Source organism: Culex quinquefasciatus, chromosome 3, assembly GCF_015732765.1.
Source record: "Culex quinquefasciatus strain JHB chromosome 3, VPISU_Cqui_1.0_pri_paternal, whole genome shotgun sequence".
In the NCBI taxonomy this organism is placed as follows: Eukaryota; Metazoa; Arthropoda; class Insecta; order Diptera; family Culicidae; genus Culex; species Culex quinquefasciatus.
Genome location: NC_051863.1, coordinates 75,397,906 through 75,420,221, shown reverse-complemented (window position 1 = coordinate 75,420,221; position 22,316 = coordinate 75,397,906). Strand labels below are relative to the sequence as shown.

General features: G+C 32.6%; 1 protein-coding gene across 20 annotated transcripts in view; it reads left to right on the top strand.

The window, feature by feature from the left end:
• LOC6032738 (RIMS-binding protein 2) overlaps window positions 1–22,316 on the top strand; it is a 212,092-nt gene that overhangs the window by 61,921 nt on the left and 127,855 nt on the right. For 18 of the 20 annotated variants that reach the window (XM_038263854.1, XM_038263866.1, XM_038263848.1 and 15 more), the window contains one exon: window positions 12,542–12,643. The exons of the other annotated variants lie outside the window; for them this stretch is intronic. In XM_038263854.1, the coding sequence (XP_038119782.1) occupies window positions 12,542–12,643 (102 nt within the window). The remainder of the gene's footprint in view (window positions 1–12,541; window positions 12,644–22,316) is intronic. 20 annotated transcript variants of the gene reach the window in all.

Here is a 22,316-nt window from a genome sequence, read left to right as displayed (position 1 = left end):
AAATTATTAAAAAAAGACCAATTGCGTAGAGAATTACTCAAAAGGAAACGCTGTTTTGTTGTGAAAATGTCGTGGCTCATTTCAGATGTCAAACTCAAAACACTTATTTTGGTAAACAGGACAATTAATTGTCAGTCAATATTGTTTTGAACATGCCAAATAAAAGATTTGTAGACAAATATCTGCTTGATATTTCGATGTTACTGAATTTTCATCAAAACATTTTCAGAGAGTCTACTTAAGAAAAGGAGAGGGTCCCTGGAAAACAGTAAACATAATGATTTTGAATGAAGTTCAGCTAGTTAAAAAAATAGCTGGAACAGGATATCAGAATTGAAAAACCAAACCTAAAAACTTGTTAAGAGGAACTTTTGATTCGATATTTTAGCCATGCTTATTATTTTTGAGATATTTTTTTATATACAAAATGATCGAAATGAACTTTTTTTCATAAGATATCATGTTAAATGTAATCTTGTGCCATTCACATTTTTTGAAAATGCCCCTTTAGCCTGTAGCAGTGCGTAGCACTGCGATTTCCTTAGAAGTCCAAAGTACCCCACACTCGTCTTGATGATTCAAATATTATTTCGTTTACCGCTTTAAAACAGTTTTGTTGTCTGATATGGTAAAATGCTTACATTGATAATTCAGTTTTGAAACGGACACGATATATTTTTAAATTTTTAATATTGTACTTGCCATTTCATATTTATTTTAATTGGCCCCTCACCTCGATGGTTTCCGGGTTGCCAGAAAAAATTGGGATTTGTCAGATTTTATAAGTTTCAGCCAGAATAAAGATTAATCATAGCATTTTCAATATATTTTCCATCTGAAAAGCGATAGTCACATTAATAAAATTGCTAGTAACTCAATTTGAGCTGAAAAATCCGATAATGATTGGACGAACAGTAATATTTAACTGAATGTATATAGTAGGAAAAGAAAATCAGTCGCCCATTTTATTGATCCTTCAAAAATTCAGACTTAACGGTGCACATCAACGAGAGTTTTTGCACCCAGATTTTTGTTACAGACATTTTAGTATTTTAAAAACTACGGGTACTATCGATTTTTTTATTCATCCCCTAAAGTACTGTTCACAAAGTAATTTACAACAAAGTTTGATTGTTGCAGGATTGTGTCCGCAAGTTTGACAATATTGGAATAACAAGACAACAACTTCCTTCGTTGCTGTGCACCTTTAAGATAAGATTAACTAAACAAACAGAATGATTTTGATTTCATATTATGCTGTTATATCTTCTGCTGTCTATGTGACAATCATTATTATTCACAATATTCTATGATTCAAGTAAAAAAAAACGATAGAATGTTCCTGAAATTGTTCCATTTCAGTCTATTTTTACAGTGAAATTACAGGAATCGCTCAATGTCAAAATATAAAAAAATGACTCCAATAAAATCACTCCAACCCCAAAATTAATCATTCGATATTTTTATCTCACATCGGACCTGTTTCTGCCAGACGGATGAGACCAAAAAAAATAAGTCCAATATTATCGATCCAATTCGTTTGCTGGCTTTCGAGTGCTAAATTCATCGCCACAACACGGGTTTGCGCTCGATTGGTGGTAATTGCGTGAAAGCACGACCGAGTAAATAGCAAAAGCATATTTGCATAATGATTATATCGGAAAAAAATTAACGGCTCGCCCTTGCTGAATTTGCTGCCGGGGCTGTGAAGTGTTAGTTTATGTGCAAAATGTATTCATCTTTTTTTTTTTCTTAGTTTTTACTAACCTGTGGACCAGTTTACGAGTTCTCACTAAACCGTGTGATAAATTTATGATTCTTTTTCCTCCACGACAATTACGTGCCATTGAAGAGTATCGCCTGTTTGGCGTTAATTACACGTTTCAAAAAATGTTCGACCTCACGGCTCATTCACGCCTATCGTGTTCGAAATTGCCCGACAGAGAACGTTTATTCAAAAATCCAACAGCCTTCTGTTGTTGAATTAGAAATGAAAATGGTAATTTTCTGGCATTTGCAAATGCTTAAAATTCATATCGTTTTGCTCCATTTGGACCACCCCCCACCATCACAATCATCGACATCCAACCCCGCCCCGCCCACTTGCTGAACAAACGCACTCAGACTAATTGAATTTTCAAACAGTTTTGGCTCCCACGTGAAATCAAAGAGTTAACAATAAAACCCACTCTCGTCGTCGTCGCCGTTGCTGCTGCACGGAGAGGTCACCACCCACGTGCCACCCGGGCCACGTGGCCAAGCAACCCACATTAGGTGCGGTCACTCGAAGAGGTGGCATCCGGTGGGTAATATTCCGAAGATGGGAAATTAATTTCAATTATAAATTAATTCCCTCATCAAGGGGACCGGAGGTCGAACAGTGTGCTTTCCAGCGGAAGAGAGCATTGTTTTTGCGACCGTTTAGGTTCGATTTGCTGATAAGTTTTTCGCTGTGGGAAATATTATGGGACCCGTTGGAAATTGAGCGCTAGTTTGTGAGTAAATATTTTACACCAACCTTCAGTGTGAGAGTGTCCAATTTTCATTTACAGCGAAAATCTTAAATCGATCGTGCAATAAAAGTTAAGTATGTTAATAATACAAGTACATTTTCTTATACGATAAAGTTGATTCGCAAAAAAAAACCTCGAAAATATGGTCAAATCGTCGCTGTCGTCCTATGTTGTCGCACGTGCATTTTAGGCCAAATTTAGAAAAGAACGTTATTTTGTGCAGCTCCCAGTGCCTCGCCTTTCGACCTTCACAGATCGTCAAAATTCTATTGCAATTCTGAGATATTCAATTAAAACCGAAGAAACTCCGTGCATTGTTATCACTGTTCATATGAAAGCAGTTTCGATCTTGTAGCGCTATCTTGACACACCTTGAAAATTGATGTAATTGCGACAACTGGCCAGAGGAATTTTGTGTCAGAACGCGTTCGACACACGTAAACATTTGTAATTATAACTCGGGACTCCGGCAAAAAAACTCAACTATACTGCGGGACAAGGCTCAAAATGATTTGCCAAAGAAAACGCGTTTGCTTTTGTTTACATTGCGTGCTCTATTTTTTGTTAATTCAAATTCAACAACATAAATTTACTAAAATTGCTTACAGGATAGCTATCCGTGTAGTCTTGGCTGAAGCTCAGATTACCCCACCGATCCCCTAAACATTCTCTTGGTTAGCCGAGAATGGTTGCGCTACCGCATAGTTGTCATTCTCAACATTATCATTGCTAGCAGCGAAAACATCCCCACGATGTTGTATGACCAGTTGCGTGAATCTTTGAATTTTCCCAAAGGAGCACAAACTGGCACATCATCTTCCTCATGTTCACCTACAGCTGGAAGTTTCCTTCCACGGAGTTCGAGGGGAGATCCAGGGTGAGGATAATGCTGGGAGAATAGCATTTGAATAAACACAAAGTTTCCATTTCTCAGCCTCTCCGTCCTCTTTTGACGTTGCCCAGGGCGATGAATCCGGTGAATTTATGGTCAGTCGGTAACTTTGAAGGTGCGGTGCTTTGATAACGTTGCGTTGTTGGCTGGCAGTTACTTTTCCTCGAAGCTCTTCCGTTGATTTTGATTTCAATGTATTGCCCGACTTACATAGCTGCTGCTTGCCTTTGATGGCGAGCTTGCCGAAGTGAGTGCTCAGTTTTCACTGGGACAGGTGTTCAAAACTGTCTATAGTTTTATAAGTTGGGTCATTCTCGCTGTCAACTCACACAGCTGGTGTACCGAATGCTCTTCGATTTTTGTGAGTCTTCTGAGGGATCTATTTTGTCCCTGATCATGAATCCATTTTCCAAACTCTGCGACGTAGAGCCGGTAGAATCCCTTTCAATTTGTTGGGTTTACACAAAGGCATGCTTGTTTTGGCCCAAAGTTATGAAATAAAAAAAAGTTAAACCTGTGCAATAACCAAGACAGGCAATTTTTTTCCTTTTAAAATTCCATTTTTGTTGTTTAGTTGTAACATTGTTTAAATTTGTTGTAACATTTTTTAATGTGCAAAAATTTACTGCAAAATTGAACATCTATTAATAAAAATAATTAAAGTCATTTAATGCATGAAAAATGTTCAAATATATCGGAGTTAAAGATTAGTTTAAGCACATTAGCAAAAAAAAGTCATTACAAATATTTGTGACGTTAATGTTTCTCAAATCTGTTTGTCAAATTAATTTGTTTTTCCATAAAAAGCCCAATAAATTACTAGAGTGTAGATTGCGAAACATCCAAATCTTGATGCAAACATTTCTCGGATTAGTTTGCATAACGTCGTAACACCTCCGATATTTATTCAATTTTCTCTCTAAAACAAATCGAATTCTCATTGTTTTGAGTAAAGAGCTATTTAAGAACGTGCATATGAACAACTTGAACCAGTTTGAAGTTGATATTTTGTGAATTAATCGAGAATCGATCGAAATTCTAAATTAATCAAAAATTGTTCTGATCCTGGTTTTGGTAAATATTTAAAAACAATTGTTATGGTCAAAGTTATGGCCTATCTACAATTACCTAACTTAGAAAATTTCACTTAGCTTAGGAGTTTGAATCAATGGAAATGAATCTGATCTTCTACAATGAAAAGGAATAAAATTAGAAACTTGACGTATGGTTTGGAAAATTTCAAAATCTACGGTAAGTTGACGTTTCCATATCAAAGGTAAACAAACAACTGCATAGCAACGTATATCAGCCCAGCAAATTTTCTAAGTTGATTGTGGATGACGGCCGTAAGTTGTGTACATTTTCTAAGTTTTACTTTACTTAACTATTCTAAGCTAAGTGATTGTAGATAGGACATTAGTGTAAGATTCACTTTATGCCTTGGATGCTTGTAAAAAAATACAACTTCAGGAAAATATATAAATTTTCTAAATTCGTTCGTTCAAAATATAATGATTAGTATTTTGTATTGATAAGAAGTAGTCAGGTATATGTTTTCCATGGCAAATATTTTATTCAGAACAAATCTTACTGGATTAATCTCATGAATAAATATATAAGCATTGAATTCACCTTAAAAATCCGCTATTCACTCGGATTACCATTTTTATGTAATTGCAATTTACAGTTTTCAAATGTTTGGAGCGAGTATTTGAAATATGTTTACATTTTTTAAGTAGTTTTTTAATGATTTTTCAATGATTCGGCCTAATACAAGACTTCGGTTAAAAGAATTTTCATAGAAAAAAAGTTGTTTAGTAGTTTCAGATTTAAACTTTACGCCCTTAGTACACTAAAAAAATGAGTTCGCGTAAACGTGAACAGAGTTCATGCCGCCAAGACCAGGAGGAAAACTGTTCAACTTTTATAGTGCATTGCACCATGAAAGTGAACAGTTTTCTTCCTGGTTCCCGTTGGCATGAAGCTCTGTTCACGTTTACGCGAACTCATTTTTTGAGTGTATCTCAAGTGCTCTATAAATTTTTAACTTTTGACTGTAATTTCTCCAATACTTTTAAACAAATTAACATTATTTTTCTAGCCAAAATCCTCTTTGAGACATTTTTTTCCAATTTGGCAATGGGAAACAAAACAAAAAAAAATCAATTTTGATATTGGCGAGAAGAGTTATCTTATTTTCAAATGATATAACAAGAATTTTTGCTTAAAAAGCTTACCAAAATTTTAATAGTTTATTCATAATATCGTACAAGATCTATACCAAGTTGTTAATGCTTCAGAAATTATTATCATCTAAAATAAATCTTGACATGAAATTTTTAGACGAACTGATAAGTTCAATAAGAACAGTAAATTGAATTTATTAAAATATGTTTTTTATATAGATTTTTTTTGTGAGTTTAAAAAATGTACCAGAAAGTTAAGAAATTGTATACATCCGCTTGAATTTCGGGAATTCCCTGGAAATTTACAAATTTCCCCGGAAACGGGAAATTTTTTTTTCGGGAAATTCCGGGAAATTGGACGTTTTTGTTTTGAAAGTAATAAAAACAAATTTCATAAACATTTAATTCATGAGCCAAAATGGAAAATCATCAAAGTTTTTTCATTGATTTAAATGATAAATCAGGGGTGCTCAACCTTTTAGCCTTGCGGGCCAGATCTGATTTTTCTAAAACAGTGGCGGGTCGGAACTAATATTTGATAAAAGTTGAAAAAATAAGTTTTTTTATGATTGGGTTCTTTCAAATAGGATTCATATATCTTGAAAAAACAAAGATAACTTTCAAAAATATGTTTATTTGACTTATTTAAATTTTTGTTTGTTTAAAATTGTATAGTACAATTAAAAACCTTGATATAATATTCAAAAAACATTCTAATTTTTATGGTCGTTGCAATTTTTGTTAGTTTAATTTCCTCAACACAACAATATAAAAAAATAATGAGACATAGTAAAATTTATTCAAACGAAATTTGGATTCGAATATCCTTTGCAAAAAAAAAACTTTTCGCGTTGTTGTGCACCTTTTTTCAAATAAAAAAAATAAACGATTTCAAAAACACAAATTTGAAAAAGTAAAAAAATTATGATTTTATATATTTTTTACTTTAATAATTTTGTGTTTTTTTTTAAATATTTTATTATTTTGAATATTTTTTTTAGCTATTCTTTGAAATTCAAAGCTATTTAAAAATAAATTTTTTGCTCCTTAATTGCTTGACTCAGTATGAATAATTTGCATTTTAAAGCTTTTTTCAAACTGAAAATTTGTTCTGGAAAATACATTAGTTTTTGTTTACATGTTTATTTAAAAAATAGAAAATAGAAAACAACTTCAATTTGAAAAAAAAACACAGTTAAAACTGAAAAATATTAAAATTTTGTGTCTTTTTGTACATTTTTGGACAACAATCCAAGTTTTTTCATAAATTTCACAATTTTACGAAATGGACAAGTTTTCAGTTTAAAAATATCAATAAAGAAATTATAAGAATTAAATTCAAACATGAAAAATGTTGTACAAATATGTTAAAATCTGATCTCAAGCTTATTATGTTTATTGCAGACAATTAATTTATTTATTTTATATTTTAAGAACAGCCTGAAGGGCCGGTCCTAGAACTATTTTGAAAAGCCGTCGCGGGCCGGATGTTGGGCCGGCCTGTTGTAGACTATGGAACACAGTTTGATTTTTTATTTGAACCTGGAATATTGATAACTCCAGATAAATAACTCAGATATACCTTGATCGTATGCAATTCAACTTAACTTATGAGCGCATAAGGGAATTTCAATCGCATGTTATTACTTTCGATTGAAATGCCTTCCGGACCACATTTCGGTATGTCGTGAGATAGACATTTGAAAAACCATTTGGGTCATTATATTTTATCGTCTTGCAGCTCTGTTCAGAGATATCGAGGCTCGAGTGAAATTAATAGTATTTTTCAAGGAAGATTTTTTTTCTCTACTTCGTCGGATAAATATTTAAGAGACCCTTCAGTTAAAATAGACAATGCAGTTTCGATATGTGTGATTAACAATACAACGTGAGTCTGACACCTTCTGGTGGATTATAAAAGTTTGTAAACGTTCTGTAGACCAATCTCTGCCTTCCTCAACACACATTACCGACACACATTATGCAACCAGAGTAATCGTTTACTATATGGTTGCAACAGCTTCCTTACAAAGTGTTCACTCCTCGAAACCACTAAACGTTCTTCAACCCATCACTGTAAACTGCTTTCAATTTACACTGCGTTTGCGAAGCCATTAAATTCTCGTTAAAGTACATTAATTCCCGGCGTTTTGCGCTTCAGGGCCTCAACCCGACGACCTCCTTTTTTCCGCAAAATCGCGCCAGGGACTAACAATCTGGGCCACCGGTTTTTGCACACACCCTGACTTTGACAACTCTGAAGCCGAGCGGAGACGAAGACGAGGAAGAACCAGTCGATACTTTGCACCCATAAACTTATCTCCGGCGAAATGGGCTTCCCGAAACTCGTAAAAAGTGATGCCACCGTTTTTTGACGTTTTGGTCGTTCCGAGGGCCTAGACCTGAAGTGCATTGTTGGGGCGGGCAAGGCAGAGTGGCCCCAGGGATGAAATTTATAGCTATCGATCATATCCTATCGGGGGGGGTTTTTGGGAGTCCTTCGCCCCTCCTCCGTGCTTAAAGTGGAGCGCGAAAGGGGATTCCGAATGGGCCGATTTTGAACGTACCCCCGAGGGCAACGGAGGGTTTCAAGAGAATGCAACGTTTTACTTTATGATCGTCTAGGCCGGCGAAGCGGCGCACACTAATCGATAGGCATAAACATTTGCGATGATTATGGCCGAAAGCGAAGCGAATCAAACGGGATTGCTTGAAGGATCTTGAGCATGTGGTACCAGTGAAAAGCTCTTTAATAAAATTTTATTTACTTTTATAAAAATTTGTGATTTAGGAGTATTTTGGAATGTAGGGGTTTGATTGTTAACCTTTTTTATATTATTTAACATCAGGAGACAAATACCAATATAATATCTGTAAGCCCATACATACAATTGAAATGTGGTCAAAGACAAACTTATGGGAAATCGGACGAGCTTTCCGGTAAAAATATTTTCGAGACTGAAAAATCAAGTCTGTCATATAGAAATTGCCAAAAACCATCAAAAAACCTATTTTTCCAACATTTTTATTTTTAAACCGCTGTAACTTCACAAGGATTGGACTTAGGACCATGGTCAATATGGAGACTTTTATGTAGAATTGTCGGGAGAATCGACTCTCGAGTTCGGTTTTTGAAAATTTTGACGTTTAGAGCACTTTTCAAAAAACAGTTTTAGTAAATGACTTTTGTAATTTTTTAGGTGAGTTGCTCCATCCTGCATTTTTCGTGAGTCTTTTTGTAACATCTTAGGCTATTTTCACAAAAATTTTGAACGAAAAAAAATCGTGGGCTCACCTTCAAATTTGACTTTTAAACTTAAAAATCAAAAAATCTCATGAAAGTGGCGTGAATTTTTCTTTCAGTGTATTTTTTCAAAAAGCCCGTAAAATTTCCTACAAGTAATATTTAAATTACGAAACACAAAAATATTTAAAACACTTACGCCATTCTCAAATGTCATTATCGAGTGTAACTGGCTCCATATACACAAAAATGGCTTGTACACGGAGAGACCGGCCAGGGCAAATCTAAGAAAATCTTGGTTAATTTAACTAAAAGTATGGGTTAATTTTTTACACAGCTTTTTTTCAACAATCGATTGTTGATTTTGTTAACCCAAAATTGCTGACCACCAGTAACTAAAATTAACTAAAAAATAGTTGGAATTGCCATTTTCGTTGGTTAAATGGCCGAAAAAAATTCTAGCAGTCGACTGCTAGAATATTTTTTTCAGAAAATTAACTAAGTTTTTTTGTTTTAAGCTGAAATATTGTGGAATATTCTGTAAAAACAGGCTGGGCCATACTTTTCAACTATTTTTCAACAATTTTTTCGTTTTATTAACTGAAATATTTTTGCATGCTGCAAATTATTAGTGAATTATAACAAAACATTTCTTAATTAAACATAATTTATGTTAGTGTCGATATATATTTTCTTTAATTATCTAACGATACAGGCCGGGCTGAATTTCTAGCTATAATTTTAACTAATGTCTTACTTAAATACAGAAAAACATTCGTGCATGTAGTCAATAATTAGCTATTGTTAGCAATATTTTTATTGAATTTGCAGTAAATTTTATAATAATGCCTCACAAATTAAAGCTGGGTGTTTTTATATTCGCATTTATTCTGCCTAAAATTTTAACTTTTTGTACTAATTTGTTTTTTTTTTGCATGAAGTTATTAAATTACTGTTAAAAAGCATCAAAACAAAACTTTTTATTATCTGTTATTATAAAACATGTAAAGTTTGATTAAAGTTTGAAAAAAATACGTTGCATAAATCTAAAAAAAATAATAATAAAACATATTACAAATTTTGTTAAACATATTTATAAAAGATGTTTAATTTCTCGTGAATTCCTTGAAGATATTTCACTAAGTAAGTTATTATGTTGTTTAAAATTAAGTGTTGTATTCACTTACCATCACTGTGCAATCATCCGATAAGTCATCATCATCTACAACGGTCTCAGGTTTAGTTATTTTTCACACAGAATTTACACCAAAACGAATCATTTGCTGCAAATAGACATATAAAATTTATTAGTAATTTGATACAAAATCCTTAATTTTGTCTATAAATTGAAAAAAGGATCGTAAATAAATGTAATTATAATGAGGAAAGAAGAAATATCAATAATGCTCCGTTTCCTGAAAACAATATTTTGAGTTTTACTTACCAGTTTATTTAGCAGTCTTCTATTAACAGCATTTTTAAAATATTTCTATCTTCTTTTGTATATCTTTTATAAATTTTATTTTTTAGACATTTCCCATCATCTCATTTTTATTTTGATATTATGTGTACTCATTTCCATATATTTTATGGTTGATGATTCTGAAAAAAAAAAATGGTTCATTAAAATTGTATCCATCGTAAGCACAAAGGTTTTTGATTATTCAGTTTTCTAATTAAAATCACAACAGATAAATTGTTATGTAAAAATAAATCCATACTTACTTAGTTTAACCAACCTTTTGTTAAATTTGCCCGTGCAAGTATTGTCGTGCAAGAGTTCGCCCGCCTCTTCCTTTCACTGCCCTTCCCTTTCCTTAAAACATTGTCATGAAGTCCCCTCGCATCAGAGGTCCTCATTGCGAATGTCCTCGTCTTGTTCTTCTTAGTTTATCACCTGCAAAGAAATCATCAACAAACTTACTCACCAATTGCACCTCCACAGTTGCAACAGTGTTCACTTCGATTTGCACTTCAACATTAGCCAAATAGTGTGATTTTCACCTTTCACATTCTCTCACTTCACAATTAACAACACAAACTCAACAAATCGACCGCTCTTGTTCGAATCCTGACTTCAAATGACAAACGTAAACAAATCCAAGTTCATCTTTTAAATAATCAACCAATTGACATTTACATTTAACCAAAAAAAATCTTGATTTTTCTAAAACCAAAGCTAACAGTCGAGCACGTTCATTCGAGTTCGGGAAATCTGTTAGCTTTTTGCCTTTAGCATTTTCAACAAACAGGTTATTAAATTATTACTGAATTTTGGTTGATTCAACTGAAAATTGGCCGTAACAAGTACGTTTTTGTGAAATTTACGAAAGTAAAATCAACAATTTTAATTGTTAAAATTTCTGGGCACAGTCTCTCCGTGTATATGCCTACACAAGTTTCAATGAAATTGGAGAGGGTCGGGTACAACCGATTCCCTATTTGACATGGAATTGCTCATACCTGTTTTCATTTTAAACATTTTCTCTAACTATTAAAATAGAGTAAATGCCTTTACAAGCTCAAATCAGCAGAGCAAAATATAAAGTTTTCAATTGCAATTGGATTCAGCAGACAAAAATACATTAAAAATGATCAATTTGACTGACGAGACATCGACATTTAGTCATCTCTGAGTCATACTTTAGCATAAAATAGATTTTATTTTGAAAAAATCATCGAAAATTCAATTTTTACTCAAAAACCTGACCTTTTTGAAAAAAATCTAATGATAGGAATGGATTCAGCAGACAAAATTACATGAAATATGATCAATTAGATTACCGAAACAAACTTATTCAACGTCCTGCAAAGCATTTTTGATTTTTATTATTGATATCCCAGCATAATTTGACTTGCATGCAAGTTGGAAAAACTTGAATGGGAACCAACTGAAAATATAATTTTAAAATGGCTTTAAATATGCGTAGAAACAATCAAATTTTAAAAACCAGGGGTGTTTCAGAAAGGGGAAAACGTGAACTATATGATACATGTATTGGTTTAGTTGGTTATTCAATAGTTGCAATAATCGACAAAGTAGCTTATTTTGGCCTAAACTAACATTTCAAACGGGTGTGTCTCAAAACTGGGACCATTTGGAGCAATTCTGGACTCAGATTTGGATTCAGCAGGCAAAATTCTACTAGGAACACATATACTCGTCTCAGAGACAAAATCTTGTTTGACTGTGTTGTTATTAAATGTTGAAACAATGTTGCACCTTCAACTGGTGAATAAAATTGTGTTGTCTTTTAACTTTGATTTTACTCTGCTCTTCATAAACATAAAAATTAAAACATTGTTGAAAGGTGATAAAATTACTTCCAGATTTATACACTCCAAAATTGAATGCTATGAAACTAATTTTAACAGAAGAAAGTCTCATGATTTTTTTGAATATTTTTTAATTGAATTTATTTTCAAAGTTTTTGCAACGTTTTCATCAATTAATAAAGGCTTAGTGTAATTATATCTGCTTTTAAAAGAGAAAAAAAGCTCAATGCTATAGCTTTTCTCGTTCACAACTTTACTAGTAACTGTAACTAGCAACTAGTAACTGACCTAGCACCGGATGGGAAAGTTTAACGAACCGCACAACTGCTGACATCCTGCACACCATCCTACTTTTTTTGTTGTTCCCCACCATGGACTCCCGTGCCTCGAACTAATGCATTTTTCCAATTTCTCTTCCCGACCCTTCCAGGAAGCTTTGGCACAGCTGAGGGGCATGTCGTCATCCGGCATGGGACGGATAGGGGAACCAATCGAAACGCTACAATCCAGGGCACGCGAATTGGAAAAAAAGGTCGGTACCAAAAAGTCGTTGCAAGACACCACTGCCACTACTACTTGTACTACTACTACTACTACTACTACTACTGCTACGTTTTCCCCTTCTCCACTTACTCTCTTTTTTGTCCATCGTTTGTCATGAAGTAGGATGAGTTTTGTGTTCTACTTTCGACTTGTTTTTTTTTTCTTTTGTTCATTTCTGCTCATTTTGTCTTCACCTTTTTTACCTCTCTGTCAGTCTCTGTCCATCTTTGTCTGTCCAACTCTGTCTACTTGTGCTGTACTTGTTTCTAAGCTCTTTTAAACTTTTTTCCTCGTTGTGCTGCTTTGATAATAATTGATTCCAACTTTTTTCGAACCCTACTTCACCGTTCTCATTCATGTGTTTCTCGCATCGTTCATTGTCGTTTTGTTGGTTTAAACATTTGCTGTCCATCAGTAGTAATGCAATTGTCACACGATGTCCCGGTTTTTGGTGTATCTATTTGTACATATTTGAAATGTGTAATGCCGCCCGATAAAGTTTGATAAATTTATAACACTGCAATGCTCGTAAAAGTTTGGAAAAATCCGAATTTTATTTGAAAACAGTTTTTTGCTAGCTTTTCCATTTATCCTTTCACGTCGTTGGAACGCTTAATATTTTTTCAAGAATACAAATACAAATTTAATTCAAATAATTGGCGTTCGTCTCTGATCGAAGTCGATAGGGAGGAGCAAATAAAAACAGAATGAATTTCTAAATTACACTTAAGTTAAAAGTTTTCAAATTTGCTAAATGATCTGGCCAATTCAAATATTTTTCAAAAAATAATGTCATCTCACCCTAAACTCAAATAAATAAATTCAAAATTTTAATTAAAATACAGATTTAAGGCTAGTACAAATATTTTTAAAAGTTTTTGTCACCCCCCCCCTTCAAAATTGGCCCGAAAAATCAGGGGGCAAAAAAAATATTTTTACAATAAACTTCAAAATTTCAATGAAAATTCAAGTGCAACCAACTAGAATCAAATTAAAATACATTCACCTGCGTTTAAAATCATTTTTAGCATGTTTGGGTTTATTAAAAATCATAAGATTTTTTGAAAATTTTCGATGCAAAATCTTTTTTTTCGATACAATTTTTGTTTTTGTCATATCTTAGATTTTTTGAAAACTAATGATTGCAAAACAACTGAACTAGTGTAAAATGCATTTCAAAACACTTTTTTCATTTAAATGTGAAGACTATGGCTTATTATTAAAAATTTTATATTTTTATATTTTTTTGCCCCCCCTGAACCTCGGCCAGGGCCGAGAGACAAAAACTTTTTTAAATATTTGCATCGGCCTAATAAACAAAACACAATTTCAATGATTTTTCCTGCGTTGATAATCATATTGAGCAACTCGTTTAGTTTTTTTTGTTTAAATGATGTACACTACCGTAAAGAGTTAAAATTTAGTTTTAAAATACGTGTAAATAAATAACTAATATAATAAACCTTCAAGTGTTCATTTTTTTTACGTTTTAAATCAAAGTTAAAACATTAAAAGCAATGATGGCTACGATCGGAGTAAAACTTGTTTAAAAATACATGTATTGTATATATTTACAGAAAATCAAATAAAGTACCAAGTGTGGTTTTTATAACATTTATGTCTCCATTTTAAATCAAACTATCAAGCATTGAAAAAACTAAGGCTACGTATTGAAACATTCTAAACTTTTGAATTTCATTTTGCATATGTTTGGCAGCATTAATTCAACATAATTTCTTAATTTTATTTTTTCTTTTACTTCATATTTTTTAATATAAATTTTACATTTTGTTGCCCTCTCTTGACATCGACCAGGGGGAAAAAGACTTTTATTAAATTTGTTGTGTCCTAATAAATAAAGATAGTTTTATTGCCCACTTTTTTTTAAGACACTTGAGAGTTTGGAAAACTGGCTCGATCTTCGATCGAAAAATTCACAAAAAATCATTTTTAAACGAACTTTGAGTCTTCTAAAATCATCAAAAAAGAACTCAAAATATTTTTAGAAAATTTAAAATTTGTTGATTTTACTTATTACAAGTTTTATTTTCCAAAAAGAAATAACTAATAGAAATACTACAAATGAATGAATCTAGAGTTTTTTTAATAGGTCCTATGAACATACAGTATGTAAAAAAAGTATTTACACCCCTTGGGCACTATGCACATTTTGTGATGAAACATGTAAAAAATTTAAAGTTTGACAGGAACCTAGTACTACATTTTGTTCAGAAACTCATGCCAAACATTTTGCTACAAAAAGCTCATGAAAAGATGATTTCTATAAAAAGTTATATAACAAATACTATTACGAAAATAAAAAAGGTGCAAAAAAAGTTTGTACACCTTTCGAAAAATTAACATAAATAATGTTATTTGTTGACAAATCATCATAAATCCAGTCTCCCAACTCCAAATAGGCTTCCTTGACTGATCAAAAAAGTAATTGGGATTGAATATAAAGTTTACTAACAACTTAGTATAAAAGTTTATATAACTCTGGAAATTCTATATAAAACTTATCTAAACTTAATTTTGCAAACTTTTAATTCAAATAAATGTCAATATATTACCATAGAATTGCTAAATAAACATTTTGGAGTGGGTATAACACCGTTTTGGGGGTATTTGTATCGATAGAATAGATTTATCGTTGGAATTTCGTACCAACCCGGAATTACGTCGTCGGAAAATCCGCCGGCATCTGAACCAGTCCACGATTCACAAGTCAACCTATGTGGAATCGGAAAGGGCATAAAATTTTCGATCTTTTGATACCCATACATCTAGGTTTTCTATAAAACCCACGTTTTTAAATACCTAGGCAAAAACGTTGTTATGGTTTCGTTTGAGCAACCTGCCAAAAATGTATGGAATTTCGTAATTTTTGTTCTCGTGGATCAAACTTACTTTTTGCCCAGGTATTTAAAAACGTAGGTTTTAAAGAAAACCTAGATGTCTGGGTATCAAAAGATCGGAAATTTTATGCCCTTTCCGATTCAACATAGGTTGACTTGTGAATCGTGGACCGGTTCGGATGCCGGCGGATTTTCCGAAGACGTAATTCCGGGTTGGTACGAAATTCCAACGAAAAATCTATTCTATCGATACAAATACCCCCAAAACGGTGTTATACCCACTCCAAAATGTTTATTTAGCAATTCTATGGTAATATATTGACATTTAGTTGAATAAAAAGTTTGCAAAATTAAGTTTAGATAAATTTTATATAGAATTTCCAGAGTTATATATACTTTTATACTAAGTAGTTAGTAAACTTTATATTCAATCCAAATTATTTTTTTAATCAGTCAAGGATGCCTATTTGGAGTTGGGAGACTGGATTTATGGTGATTTGTCAACAAATAACATTATTTATGTTAATTTTTCGAAAGGTGTACAAACTTTTTTTTGCACCTTTTTTATTTTTGTAATAGTATTTGTTATATAACTTTTTATAGAAATCATCTTTTCATGAGCTTTTTGTAGCAAAATGTTTGGCATGAGTTTCTGAACAAAATGTAGTACTAGGTTCCTGTCAAACTTTAAATTTTTTACATGTTTCATCACAAAATGTGCATAGTGCCCAAGGGGTGTAAATACTTATTTTACATACTGTATGAAAGACAATAGCTTATAGGATCTTTTCGAAAAAAAAACTCTAGAATTAAGAAAAGCCTTAAGAAAAAAAAAGTTTCAAATATATATCAATATATTATGATCAATTATGCTAATAAGAAAACTAACAGGCGTTTTACACATATTTACAAAACAGACGGAATTTATCAATCAATCAATCAGTTGTGAAATACGAAAAGGTTCATGAAATAAAATACAAGTCATTTAATTTATAGAGACAAATGCCGTTAAAATGTTTAAATTGAGGCCTTTGCAAATATTTTTCAAAGGTTATGTCTTCCTTCCTCCGCCCCTCTTCAGAATTAGTCTGAAAAATCAGGCGGCAAAAAAAAAATCAAAAAGATTCAAAATTGTAATGTCAATAGAAGTCTAATCAACAACAATCTAAAAGGCATTTTTCTGCATTGATGTTTGAGCTCGTTTGAAAATATTTTGATTTTTTTATGAAATTGCGAATCCGCAAAAACTTTTTTTTGACGCAAATTAAAAAAAAAGTCAATTCTTAGAAATATCAATACAAATGATAGCAAAACAACTGAACAGGTGTTTATTACATTTTAAAACACTTTTTTCAATGAAATGTTGAATCCAAGGCTCATAACAAACAGTTTTATATTTTTTCATTCAATTTTCATCAATTTTTATGTCAAGCCTGCCCAACGTCCGGCCCGTGATGGCTTTTCAAAATAGTTCTTTGACAAGCCCATAAGGCTTTTAATGGAACAGTCAATTAATAAATTGAGTGTCTAAATTAATACAAATTAAGCTTGAAATCATTTTTTTAATATTGTGACAAAAAAATATTTACATTAAGTTGTTTTTTTTTTTTGGCTTTTGAAATTAAATGCTGCCAATTAAACGTATTATTTCGATTTTACCACGGGTATGAATCTTCAAGCAATTTCAGAAGAAAGTGAGGCATTTTCGCTAGTTCTCACTGTTCTGTGTTCTGCGTGCACGTCCGCAAATATCGACCACACACATACTAACACAAAGCGCCACCAAGAGGCAAAAGGTAGTTACGAATATTTTTGGCACTTTTGTTAAAAAATATGCGGTTTTGCAAAAACAAATAACAAAACCAACTTTGAAGTGTAGTTCGACTATCAAACTTGTAATTCGTTGCTGATTTGTTGGGAATGTTTTAAAAAATAAATAGTATTTTTGCAGCACCCCTTTTGGGCGGACATTTCTGTTGTCACCTTCTGGTTCCTTGGATTTGCCATGGATAATTTCACAGTGTAATAAACAGGGCAGCTACCACCACGCGGCGCCACCGTTTTGATTGGGAAATTGATACAGGTTTTTCAGACGAGTTTCAATCCCGTGATTTTACCTTTGAGTTTTTTTTAAATATATTTAGTTTAAAATTAAAACTTTCTTTATATTTGAATTCAAACCGTATTATTAATGTATTTATACTTTCAGAACTAATTATAAATCTATCTACTTGGTAAAAATGTGAATTTTTTGAAAAAAAACCTGGATTGTTGTCTTAAAATTTACTGGAAGGCACTAAACCTAAGTTTCTAGAGGATTTAATTAGGTAAACTTTAATTAAAATTGTATTTTTTTGTTTAAAATTGTTTTTTCTAGAGGATTTAATTAGGTAAACTTTAATTAAAATTGTATTTTTTTGTTTAAAATTGTTTTTTCTTATAAATAAGTGAGCAAAAAATTTTGTATTTTTTCCGGAAAATTTTCAAAGATGTCTAAAAATTATGATAAAAAATCAGATTGTAAAAAAATATGTTTTTCTAAACTTCAATAGTTTGAAAAAAATCGAAGAAAAACTAAATGAAAACTATTCGATGTTTATTTTACTATACTTTTTTATTTTTTTGAGTTTTTAAAATCATTTTGAAATATTTTGTAAAATATTTGAATAAATGTGCACAAAAAAGCAAAAAGTTTTTCTTTTTTGTAAAGAAGAAATATTGTCCTGTTTAGGAAATCAAAGTTAAAACTTGAAACGACCAATTAAATATAAATATTTTTTTAAGCCAATGATATCAGGGAATTATTTGCAATCGACAAAAACAATAAAGATACAATTCGAAACAGAGCAAAATAAAAATAAATCAAATAAACATATTTTTAAAATGCATCTTTGTTTTTCTTTCTGAATCTGTTTTGCTACACTAGTTCATATATTTGTATTATTTAAAAGATCCTTGTTAAAATAATTTAATGAAAAAAGTATACTTTTAACTTTTATCAGCACCCCTGTTCAATGTCGTTGTTTATTTTATTAACTTGACTTGACTTTAACCTAGAATGATAATTTTCCAGTTGAAATTACTCAAGAATTAATATACAACCTAATAAATTTTCGTCCTTGAAGAAAGTTGGATCTAAGGGGCAAGCAAAAATTTACACTCAAAAGATACGCTGAAACAAAAAATTTCAATTTAATATGTTAAACTGCATAACTCAAAGCGTTCTCAGTCTCAGATGGTAGTGCTAGATGCCCCCTACAAGCTTCAGGTCGAATCGAGTTGATATCTGGATGGAACACTTTTTTATTTGAGTTTGAAAAAAATAATAATAACTCCCTTCAGTTTCAACCAACTGGGATGCCCAACCCTTCATTTGTTGAATTTTTTGACCCTTTAAGATGCATTTTGAATTTTGAAATTCAATTGAATGCCTTAGTTACAGCCTTTTCAAAATTTGAGTCCTGATTTGCCCCACTTTCCGTTGACCTAGAGTGCTAATATTTGGCGCAGATGCTAGTTTTATATATGTAAAATAATTTCTGGCAGATTGGTGAGTTCGATGCGAGATGAGAATGCTCTGCTCGTGGACTCGCTTTGAAATAACGATGCATTTGCAATTTATTGATTAATCTAAATCTGTAAATCTATTCGAAACATACAGAAAGAGCAAAAAATTACTCACAATTCCTGGCCATACTTTTCGGTCAAGAAACCTGAAGTTGTCTCGTTCTCTCAACTGGCTCATCGTCGAGAAGAGGGTTAATCAGGACGAACCAAAACTTTTTGCCTCCATCAGCTTTATTTTTTTCGTTTTGCGTTCCGTTTGGAGTTATGCTGTGATGCCATCAAAGATGATATGCCTGCCAAAGCGAAGGAACGTTATTTGCATTCTTAAAACGGTCGGCTATAATAAGTTTAGTTATTTTATCTAGCTGTGCCTTTCTTTTGTCCTTTTGCTAAATATTTTGTACGCCCGGCAGCTTTCATTTTTTCCCCCGGTTTTTTTTTCTTTTCTTACTGATGATGGGGAAGGTGAATGATGCTGGCACAAACATCAGCGTGGGGAGGGAGTGCGGTGTGACAGGTACCCGGTGCTAGGTTCCGGCGGGGTTAACCGCATTGCCGGACGTGACCAGGAGGGCTTTTTTGGCTTCACTTTTCTCCGTCCATTTGTGGTGTACGGCCCCGGGACGACGGTGTGGTCTGACATATTTTTGGGCTAGCCCGGTTGGCACTGAAAGAAATGTGAAAAACCATCATGGCGAAATTAGAGAGCAAATTCTTTCCCGATTTTCTTCCCAGCTTCGACGTCGACGACGACCGGCCGTGGAAATTTGCATAAACATTTTTTTTCGCTTCCTTTTATTGATCAATAAACCGAAATTTTTATTGAACGGGAGAAGTTAAATGCTTGTGCTTGAGGGGGGGGGGGGGAGGTAGGAGAGGAAGCGAGTCAACTCGACCGTTGACTAGCGAATGCTTTTTTACGATTTATTGTAATACGTGGTATTTTATGATTATGCCCTCCCGACGTAATGAAATTACAGTGGCAGTAAAGTTGCTTCAAAGTGGCTAAAATGTATTGCCCCTGACATCGGGAGTTTTTGATAGCGAAATATTGTTTGATATGATTTGCTTATTTTTGGTAATTAAAGTCAAACTTTGAAGTTATCTATTTAAGCTTGGCGAATTTGCTATTAATATTATAATGTTCAAAATCAGAATCATGCCCAGTTCACCTAATATCTTCTAACCAAGAATGTGGTCTTCATGGATTTTTTATACGCTGAATCCGAATCCTCTCTCAATTTTGCTCCAAATGGTCTTAGTTTGGAGCTACGCCCTTTTGAAATATTGGCATTTGTAATATTACAGCGAACACATGAAAATTTACGATAATATTATATCTTCTTAAGACAATTTTTTAACAGATTAAATTATTGAGTTTAAAAATCAACAAATTTTTATTCACCATTTAAAGCAATTCTGAAATTAGTTTTCAAAATCTGAAAAAAAAACTTTTTTTGCTAATGGATTTTAATCCCCAGGACTTTGAATCAAAAAATAAAGTTTTTGATTTGACATAACGGAATAAATCAGCAGAATTGTCCAACCTATCATAAACATTTGTTTTATTCAGAGCTTATTTAAAGTACAGTTTAAACGAATAATTGTTGGAACAGACTCTCTTATTTTGTCACTAATGATATTTTGAGACAAATTTCTAATGCCTTCGCAAAAAGGGATTTTCGGGTCTTGTGTTTTAAATTTTACCATTTTTTTGTAGAGAAAATAACAAAATAAAGAGGCCACTCTCTGCCAACTAACTTGAAATCGGAAAAAGTTGCTCCGATTTCTCTTCGATTTTCGTGAAATTTGCTCTTAAAAATAATTTTAGCCACTGATCACAATTCCTAGGTCAATTATGTGGTATGTCGTTTCTAGAACACGTCTAATGATTTCTGAAATATACTGTCAAAGAGACTTTTATGTAACATTGGACGCCCTATTTGATTTCGAGCTCAAAATTCTTAAAAATAGATTTTTCATTAAAAAAAATTTCAAAAATAGTTTTAAAATCACTGCCATATCCGTTCCTCAAATTTTTGCTGTATTGCTAACTTGCCGCATGTCGCCTTTTGACGTTCCGAGAAAAACGCGTTTTAATGTTTGACCTTGGAAAAGCATAACATAGAGCACGTAATGTAAACAATAACACACAAATTTTATTTGGTTGAACTTTCTTTGGATTGCCCCGAAGTTTGGTCGAATTTGGTTGCTGGAGTCCCGAGTTATAATTACAAATCAAGCAAAACATTGTAATAGGGCCTATGCCAAAATGTAAACAAAGAGTCGTTCCTGGTCACGTCAGTTGATGTTTACATTAGAAACGAGCAGGATAGACTCTTTGTTTGCACCTTAAATCCCGGGGACATACATATTTTGAAAACTAATTATTGCTAAACAACTTAGTAGGTTTAAAATGCATTTTAAATCGCTTTCTTCATTCAAACGTTAATACCTTAACTGGCAACTTCAACTCTTTTTTCAAAACCCCCCTTCTCCCTACCCCCTTCTCGACTTCGGAATATTTGCAAAGACAGCTCAGAATATCACTGTTCTTTAAAACATAACCTTAAATTGCTACGTTCAAAGAACTGATTTCTGATAGCTATCGATAAAATTAGTCGTAGACGGCGTAGAACGTGAGAAAAAATCTGGACTTTTTTTATTAGGTCCTATAAAGATTTCTGGAGTTTTTTTTTTAAGGAACCAATAAACCAAATTTCCAGTTTTTGCTTTTTGGGTGTTTTTTAACACCCCTGACTCAAGGCGGTTTCAAAAACACTCAAAAAGCAAAAGCTGGAAATTTGGTTTATTGGTCCTTTTCAAAATAAACTCCAGATTTGAAACACAATAGCTAATTGGACCTTTTTTAAAAGAAGCTCTAGAAATGTTGTTGTCATTGACAAAGCAGCTTTATGTGCCGAGCAACTTGCTTCATTAAAATTAAAAATCTGAGTGAATTTAAATTGTGTTTTTTGTTTTTTTTATACAGTCTTGACACGATTATCCGATAAATTTCACTTCGGATAATTGAATCACGAACAAAAACAATGTCGTTGTCTTATTTTTGATTGTCGAGCTCCCCCATAAACTACGCTAAAGTGATTTAGAATTTTAAATCTCAGATGGCGGCCAATATGGCTGTGACAAAATATTGGAAAATGCATATTTTGACTAAATAGGCAATCAACTGTGCAAATTTGACTAAACTAGGGGTCACAGAACTCAAAATATAAC